Source organism: Castor canadensis, chromosome 9, assembly GCF_047511655.1.
Source record: "Castor canadensis chromosome 9, mCasCan1.hap1v2, whole genome shotgun sequence".
Lineage (NCBI taxonomy): Eukaryota > Metazoa > Chordata > Mammalia > Rodentia > Castoridae > Castor > Castor canadensis.
In genome coordinates this window covers 50,891,687-50,901,174 of record NC_133394.1, presented here as the reverse complement: position 1 = coordinate 50,901,174, position 9,488 = coordinate 50,891,687, and the positions used below count along the sequence as shown (strand labels likewise).

The 9,488-nt window shown below is 42.6% G+C and overlaps 1 protein-coding gene and 1 non-coding gene across 2 annotated transcripts in view; one reads left to right on the top strand and one right to left on the bottom strand.

The window, feature by feature from the left end:
* Positions 1-4,340: 4,340 nt before the first annotated feature.
* Positions 4,341-9,488, top strand: part of Prss12 (serine protease 12) — a 72,858-nt gene continuing 67,710 nt past the window's right edge. The window contains exon 1 of the mRNA XM_074041603.1: positions 4,341-5,155. Coding sequence (XP_073897704.1) covers positions 4,672-5,155 — 484 coding nt within the window. The 5' untranslated portion in view covers positions 4,341-4,671. The remainder of the gene's footprint in view (positions 5,156-9,488) is intronic.
* Trnaa-agc (transfer RNA alanine (anticodon AGC)) lies at positions 8,676-8,748 on the bottom strand. Its single transcript has one exon. It is a non-coding gene; the product is annotated as a tRNA-Ala (tRNA).

Sequence of the window (9,488 nt, the reverse complement as noted above, 5' to 3'; positions counted from 1 at the left end):
TAACATGTTCTCAAAATGTCTATCACAAATTTTCTTGTCCGATTCCATTTATGTCTGAATTGTGAAATTGCTTTGGTAGGAGTAAACTTTTAGCTCTCTAACAAATTAAGCAAACAGTGGGGGGGAGAAGGAGGGAGCGGATTGGGTGGTAAGGGAGGGGGTGGGGGCAGGGGGGAGAAATGACCCAAGCTTTGTATGTACATATGAATAATAAAATAAAAAAAAAAAAGAAGAAAGTATGTGAGAATTGAAAAAAAAAAAAGGAACATTTAGACTTATTAGAGATGGAGTGTGCTGGTTTCCAAGAAGGAATTGCCCCACCATGAATTTTTAAGAAGTGGAGATCCACTTGTCAGGAAGTTCTGGAAATTATTCCTACATTTGACAGGAAGCTGGAACTCTTAAATCCTTTTCAACAATAAGATTCTGTGACTTTCAGATCACTGGCAGGCACTTTGAGTGCTCCTTTTCATTCCATCTGTCTACTCTTTCAATACATGGCCACAGCCTACTTGCAAGTATAAGGCTGGGAATTTGAAACCACACATGGTATGTAGGCAAACTCCCTAGGAAAATACTCTACTTGAAATAGTATTTCACTGGTTTTCAGGAACACCACTTGTTGAGAGGAAAAGAAATGTATAGTCTTAATTACCCCTTACAGAGATCTACTGTGTAATCATGTAAATCCTGTTACTATGTTCCTCTTCTCTCTGTTTTCTCTCTTTCTGACAGACTAGGAGCCTTCTGGCTTAAGAAAGTTGGGGAAGTTGTCTAATATTTCACAAAGATTAAGGTTGAAAGCCAGATAGAGCACAGGTTTGATTCCAAGCCCAAAGTAACCATTTTTTTTTAAAGTGATATATGTATATGTAGATTCCTCAGCTACTAGTATATACTATTTGGGAAATTCTGATTATGAATCTGTAGAATTAATTTCTAAATAGAAATGATACTAAATTTAGATGAATTTTAAAAAGTAAATTCAAACCTAGAAAGTATTTTGTTCTGACTTATAAAATTCAATCTTAAACACTGAGAAAAACATAAAGATCAAAAGACTCAGGAACATTATGGACCCAAAGACTCTTGAGCGCCATATGTAAAGCTGATAGCCCAATGGGACTGCTGTTGCAATAACTGATCCTCCAAGTCTTCTCGGCTCGGGGAACAGAGCAGAGTGATTAATGCAAAGAGGTATAGACTGTCTTCACTGCCAGAGGCCTCCAGCTAGCAGGGGACCTCTGACCCTGAACTACTGTGCCATTAATCACTTGTTTTCAGGATCTTTCTCGCACTTTCTTGAGCTTTTAATTAAACATTATTTTGTCATGTAATTGTATTTTCACCTCTCTGAAAACTTGACAATGTCTTATAATTTCGAATCTCAACAGCTGCAAGACAAGCCCTCATATTATTTTGATGTGAAAGAACAATGTTCCGTGTTCTTATAACTTTTTTTTTGCAGTTGGAATTGTAAAACTAAGCATTACTTTTTATGCCATCTGTTTTAAAGCTCTTAGCTTTTTCAAACACAGATAATACTTAATTTGTAAATGGGCCTTTTCCAAAAGTTACTTTGTATATTGGGGTTTGGAACTCTGTAAAAGAAATATACATATTTGCTGTTTCCAAATCAAACTACACAAGAGCCATTCATTCCATCACATACGTGAAGTAAAGTGATCCCTTAAGCAATCATAAAATGAAATGTTTTTATATAGTAGTTACCATGGGAGGTATAGATGTGCACATGTATGCTTACTGTACATGCATCCCTCACACTGCCCACCCTCCCTACTGTGAAGTAAGGAGGGAAATTCTTCTCTTCAGTTCCCTAGGGTTTCAATTGTAATTCTACATCAGCTCTACCTGAATAGGCTGTGATGCTGAGAAGTTGAATTCTTAGGCTCCAAATCAATTCCATCAAGCAATCAGAAGTGACAAAGGCAGATTATGGAGGCCTACTGGGACTTTAACTCCTGTGGGTACCAGGAAGATGGCTTTTTTTTTTTCTGTTCCCTTTCCTTATTCCTGTATTGCTGAGGAAGGGAAGGAAAGGCAGGGGGAAAAAAAGATCCATCTGTAGAGTTCTTATAGCTGTAACAAGATAGAGTTGCTTTCCCCTGTCTTTGGGCTTTGATATTTATGACAGAGGGTGATGAGATTCTGAGGGAGCTGTGGCTAGGTGGTGAGTTAATAGAAGTAAAAAGAATTTCTTCCTGAAAACCGCCCTATCCCCCATCTTCTCCACCTCCCCACCCCCCATACAATGTAATGTGATGGAGGGATGCATTTCAGGGACTGGTTTGGCATTTGCAATTCCTAAACATCTGCAAGTTGGTAGCAGCAAGGAGGAATAAAAAAAGAGAAGAAGAGAAAACATTAGAGGATGGAAGTAATATGTAAAGAACAGACCTATTTAAGTCATATTTTGCCTGTAAAATAGAAGGCAAAACCCAAATTGAGGGCCTTAAATCCAGGGTCCAATTACATAAAGGCCATTCATTTTCTAAGAAAGATGTGTTTTAAAACTGAAATGATGAAATCCAGATGTGGGATTTTCTGTGGGCAATGCTACTTTGTATGTATCAACTTTATAATCTGCTAAATTTCAAGGAGGCTCTGGAGAATCTGTAGGTCTTTTGGGGTACAGGAAACTGGAGGAGAGGCCAGCCTGCCCAAGGCTCTGCTTCTCTCCGAAGTTTACTTTCAACAATCTTCTCTTTTATTCACCTCTTTCATAAGATTTCCCTCTCTGCAAGGCACACAGGTATGGGAATTTGTTGTGTCTGTGACCTTCAGGAATTGTGAAATCCATGGTTTTAAGAACCATGCAGGGAAGGGAGGAGAGCAGGGTCCAAGCAAGATTGAATACCAAGATGAGCCTTCCCTGGGCCATGGAGTGTAGCCTAAGGTGGAAGAGACAGTTGAAAAGGAAAAGGACTAACTGCCATTAGAACTGCCACCAACCATGCCAAGAATCTGTGATTGGTGAACTTTGTCAACTCCTATGAAAATAAGCAAATAGGCCACCCCAACATGCAATTATCTTTCATTCTCTTCCACAATACAGTTTTAACTATCCATTTGGAGTCAGAAAAACAGCAAAACAAAATAATAGGCAAAAGCATCATGAATAAAGAATAATGTATAAAATTCGACAAATGTATTTCCTGGATTCCGAATATTTCTTTTACCCAATTCTCCGTAAAGTAAAATCAAATATTTCATTAACAGGAGTGAAAAAAATCCCAATAAGAAGAGTCACAAAAAAATAAAGATGGATTAAACTAGGTATAGAGGATTCACAGTTCCTAATTAAAATGTAGATTTTAGCAGTAAATATTTAAATTTTGTTCATGTTTTCTTCAGAATGTATTACATTATGGGATAATATTCCTCTCCCATGTTGAAACATGATCACGACAGAAAGTAAAATACTATCTTCCCTTTAGTGGCATAGTCAGGAACATTTGAAAGGGAAATCCTAAAACACCGAGCTCTAGTTAATTCATTTTTAATTCTAAACCAACATAGTTGGCTTGGTGGGGGAGGTGCTGGAAGTGCCAACAGAGAAACTACAAAACTGCCTACAGGCAGTAAGTCCTCTGGGGTGGCAAATGAATAGGTTTAACTCAAGTCCCATGCCCTTCAAAAACAGGAAGGTGTTACAGGGATGGAGTTTTGGACAGGATGGAAACCGGGACGGATGAAGTCTGGTTAGAAAGGAAATTTGGTATTAAGAGGACCTCGCTGAAGCCCAATAATAACCAAACAACTGGTGTCGTCCAGGGCACCGGGTGGAAAGTGGGAGGCAGGAAATAGAAAGGCTCAAGCTCCTTTCCCTGGGTAGGCTCAGGAATTTAATTTCACAAATGTTTACCGGGGCACGGTGTTAAGTATGGGGATATCATGCTGATTAAGATGTGGTCTTGCCCTGAAGACCTCACAGTTCAGCAAAAGTTCCTCTTGAGGTTTGGGAACTTTTTTTTTTTTTTTTTACAAAGGGAGAAAGTTGGATTTAATTCCATCCACGCTGTCCAAGAATTTCAAAACAGAGAAAACAAGACACGGCACGGAGGTGTTGGAGAGAGAGGTACAGGGACCAGTGCCAGACTGGGGAGCGGCTAGTCGCGGGGCTGGGGTGGTGTGTCGTCTTGGCAGCGGGCAGCCAAGACCGTCCCCCGCACGGGCACCCTCGGTCTTGGCTCGGGCACCCCGTCCGGCAGCAGTTCCAGCAGCTGGCTCTGCGGGGCGGGCTGACAGCGGCGGCCGGGCCAGAGCGAGCCAAGGTCCGCTGGCGGCGACACTGCGCGCCCTGCGCCGCAGCCAGGGGGCAGAGTCTGTCTCCGGCGGGCTAGCGCCTCTGCCAGCTACCTGGCACTCCAGCCCCAGCACCTCCGGCCGGTCCCGGCTTTGGCTTTCCTGGTCCTTTGCACCGGCCAGGTCTCGGCGGAGCCGGGGATCCCACCGCCAGCCACGCAGGCCGGAGCAGAGGCACCCCAGGCTAGGGAGGAAGGGTGGGCGGCAGAAGGCAGTCGGCTCACCAGTGTGTGGGAGGGGGATCTGGAAGGAGGGGGTGTCCAGGGACGCAGCAGCCCCGCCCCTTCTCCTCCCCTTCAGAACCCGAGGAGCCGGGAGCATGGACCAAACCCCAGCGGTGGCACCATGACGCCTGCGCGTTTCGTGCTGGCTCTCATTCTAGGGGCGCTCCCCGAAGTGGTCAGCGTCGGTCCGGTCCTCACTTATCCACCTCATCACCGCCACTGCCACCGCCACTCGTCCCCTTCGAGTGCTCAGTACCTTTATTCCCTTCCCACCCGGCAGCGGCCACAGAGGACGCCTCCGCCGCCTCCGCTCCCGCGCCCCCCGCGGGCGATCCCTGCGCTCCAGGCTGGTCACACTCCCCGGCCGCACCCAGGAGGCTGCCCCCCAGTAGACCTGTTTGTCAACGTGACAGACTTTGGCGCCCCGTGTCTGCGCTGGGCAGAGGTGCCACCTTTCCTGCAGCGCTCACCCCCGGCCAGCTGGGCTCAGCTGCGAGGGCAGCGCCACAACTTTTGCAGGAGCCCCGACGGCGCGGGCAGACCCTGGTGCTTCTATGTAAATGCCCACGGCAAGGTGGACTGGGGTTACTGCGACTGCACACACGGTGAGTGGCATCGGGGCAGTGGTGGCAACTTGGGACTTGCACGGGGCCAACCTGGTTTGGGGAGAGCAGAGATGTTTCTGGGAGACAGAGGGATGGTATGGAGTTTATGGGATTGCATTTCGGGGCACGGTGTGATGGTTGGCTGCCGCTGATACTAGTGAGGTATTTGGTATAGTAAGTTTAAATTAGCCGTGCGTGCTTTGTGTGAAGGTTGTCAGATGGGCAGTTTCTGTGCAAGGTTTGAGTTCTGGGTTCCTAGACACTGTCTTTGGTTACTGTGTGTATGTGTGTCCAGCCTTGGCTGGATGTGTGCATGTTGGTTGTCTGCTGTATTCCGGATCAGCTTGCCTGGAGGGCGTTATTAACATAAAAGAGGAAAAGCTAAGGAAGAGATGAAGTTGCTAATTACTTATTTTGGAAAGGAAAGTAGTAAATGTAATATGACCTTCAGCAACCTTCCCTCCCCTCTGTGGACTCCGATTTGGAAAATCGGAGAAATCGATGAATCGGTGAAATTTTTGCCTTGCTCCCACCACTGTATTTGAAAAAGTGTGATAAAATTCCCAGGCCAAAATACAAAACTGGTCACATTCTGGGGCACAGAATGGTAAATGTCATCAGTGAGTGAAGAAAAAAGAAAAGGCCAAGAGGTAGGACTATAAGGAAGCAGCTCACCATGGTCAAATGAAGTTTTCAACAATGACATCACTTGCCATTAAATGTCATTGGTAGGAAATTGGGCTTAGTTGGTAACATCAGGAAAGAAAGTTGGTAAGATCTGTTAGGTGTGTGGTAATAAAAGCATCACATTAATAAATTTAATGTAAGTGAATATTTTGCCTTTAAACACTTCTTTATTTTGAAATTGTTGGGGTTTTAATACTTTCTTGTATAACAATTGGGGGAGAAAAATCTTGTGTCCTTTGAAGTTTGAATTTTTCCTAAAAGATTAAAAAACTGGCAGTTTTTCATCCAAGCTGAATTGGGATCCTGAAACACGTACTTTGTGCCTTTTGAAGGTAATTTGGAGGTACTTTCCACAATGTCCTTCTTTTCCTTCAGGAATTTTATTTATCTGTGCCTTCAATTGCATTAATGCTTTGAGTTAAAGGAAAGCGATAGGAAGGTTGAGATCAATTACCCTTCATCCTAGAGAATGAAGTCATTGCTATACTCGTGATTCGTGGATGGAATGCCAATGAGCTATAAAAAATTGAGGTGAAGTGATATCAAACAGAGAGCCCTAGTATTATCTCATTTACTGTAAGAGATTATTTGTAGTAAAATCTCAAGTCTATTGAGCTGTATTGACAGATATCTTACCTTCTAATTATTCTTAGTTTTATAAATAGATAAAGGTGAAGAGTTATTAGGGAATAAATGTGTAGGAAAGAATACATGATTTCTCCTTAAATTATGTAAAAACATACTAAAATTGAAATTAATTTTAAAAAATTATAGTGATTTATTGCTTTTTTTCAGACATAATTAACTTTCAGTTTTATTTTTTTAATGAGGAGAATAACTTGTTCTAGTATTCCCCACCACCTCACTCCCTGTAATTGGATAGAAATTTAAATTTTCTCAATGCTTTTAGATTCATGGCTGTCAACAGACAAAACCCCAAACATTACATAGTAGCTGTGTGTAAGATAATTGAACACAAGAGAAACAAAAGAAAACACCCAGGGAGAGACATAAATGCCCTCCCCCACCAAGAACAAAACAAAAACAAAATCAGGAAAGCAATTGTCTATGTAATAATCAAATTACTTTTACAGACTCAGACTTGATAACCAAGGCCTCCCATTCTGTCATTTACACTTGCAGGTCTGATTGGGCAAAACCCATACCTTTGAAATGACTTGCAGATTCCAACCCTTAGAACTTTACTATTCTGGCATTTCAATAAGGGGGTTCGAACAAAAATATTATGGAGTGGTAAAAGAATATTGATTGAGTCGTGCTTTTAGTCTGCAATGCTGGGTAAGACGCTTAACTTTGGTATTCTCCTCTGGAGAAAAGCAGGTTATGAACAAATTAATTCAAAGGACTTTTCCTGCTCTGCGCATGTACACAAAATGACCTTGCTTAATAACAGCTAGGACTTACTGAACACACACTCTGCACAGGATGCTGGACTAAGCATTTTGTTTGTTTTCTGTTTTAATTTTCATAGCAACCTTATAAAGGAGTGCCAACATTTTACTGTTGAAGATACCAAAGGCAAATTACCAGGAATGAAGGAGAAAATAAAGTTGAATATGTTCATTTTTACTTCTCAGCTCATTTTGTGCTGTTTGTTTACTTATATACCATGTAGAAATAGCTGTGCAGTATAGTAATACTCATTTGATAGCTTATGGACTGGTCTCAGAGGAAGAAAGAAAGGAAGAAGGGGAATTATGTTTATAGTACAATGCACATTAATTCCAGTCTCTTATGCCTTAAAAATATTTTGTCTTTACAGAAAACCAAGGCAAAGACAAGAACAATATATAGTAATGCTGTCCCTCCTTTAGAAAATAAACTGGTGGCCAGTTTCTAGTTGCATCCAGAGAAATGAGGAAGTTGGTGTGTTCTGGGTGGAGAGTTTGTCGAAGCCAAGTTGAAGGGGCAGGGTGGGGATCTCAGGTGAGTCAGGGCAGGGCAAGGGCATTCCAGTGGCTCAAATGTCAGAGAACAAGAAAGGTGATGCCCAGACTCTGGCCTTATGAAATTTGTGTATTAGTGAAAAAAAAAAAAGAAAAGTTTCTGGGGATTGGAATACCTACATAGCCCAGGGAGTTGGTTCTTGTAATGAGCATTAGAATTACCTAGGGATTTGTTAAAATGCAGATGTCTGGGCTCTAGCATCAGGGTCCTGAGTAATTTTCACATGTGGATCAGGAATGGAATGTACATTCAATTACCTTGCCTACTGGACACTCTTTCATGGTCAGTGACAGTCCACGGGAGGTCATTCAGAATCCCCTGGAATGTGTAGTGGTGGTGATGATGTGGGCTAACATCATCATTCCATGACTTCATCCTGCTAGTCTTAGTAGCATGCACAAGGGACCCCAATGGTAACTTTCTGTGTGATTTTAGAAAATGGCACCATTGGTATTTATTTGACCAATATGAGATAACAACAACCTAGATCACTAACTGAATGTGAGCCAGGGTGCCGGCACATTTCTACAGGGAGATTTAACAGGCAACTGACTGATTTCCCACAGGTCCTTGTGATAAGTTAGTGCTTCTTGAGTAGGAAGGGTAATCACTTCTCCAGGCTCAGGCTGGCACAGTGGCTGGGGCAACTTGCATGGCACTGTGCTAGAAACACTCCTTTTTCACAAGCAACCAAGTGGATTAAACCTTTGGAGGTTGACAACTGATAGATAAAACAGACAGAATAAATGATAACCTTCTAATAATTGAAATTTTACCAGAGACAATCTGTGTCAGTCAGCTCCCTGTCACTGTGACAAAATACCTAAGATAATAAAGTTGAAAGGAGGAAAGATTTCTTTATATATGGTGGTATTGGGGTTTGAACTCAGGGCCTCTTGCTTGCTAGGCAAGTGCTCTACCACTTGAGCTATACCATCAGCACTTTTGGTTTTAGCTAATTTTTAGATTGGGTTTCTCATTTTTTGCTCATGGTGGCTGAACTGTGATCCTCCTCCTTTGCCTCCCGTAGTTGGGATGATAAGAGCATACCACCACACCAGCTTTTTTGTTGAAATGGGGGTCTAGCTAAGTTTTTGCCTGGAATGGCTTCGAGCACTGATCCTCCTGATCTCTGCCTCCTGAGTAGCTGGGATTAGAAGGGTGATCCACTATGGAGGAAAGACTTATTTTGGCTCACGGTTTCAGAGTTTCAGCCCATGGTCACTTGGCTCTGTAGGTTTGTGATGAGGCAGAACCACTTGGTTCTGAGCAAAGCTGCTCACCTAACTTCAACTTCAGCCAGGAAGCAAAGAGAAAGAGTTTGAGGGGGTCTCAATATCCCTTCAATGGCATTCCCCCAATTACCTTGTTTCCTCTGACTAGGCCCCAACTTCTAAAGGTTCTACCACCTTTCCAATAGTGCCATAAGCTGGCAACCAAGCCTTTAATATGTGGCCATTGGGGAACATCTAAAATCCAAACCATAACAAAATGATTTCCAGTTCTGATTTTGTGGTTGTTAAATCATGCTAATCTGCTCATATGCACCTACTCACTGCAGATCTCTTCCTTCGAACAGAGATGGTGGCTTGTCGGCCAAATACTGTTTATAAACTGTCCTCTTTGAAGTTCTTCTGCTGTTTGAAAAGAATGTTAATTAAGAAGTTAGCTGAAAGCT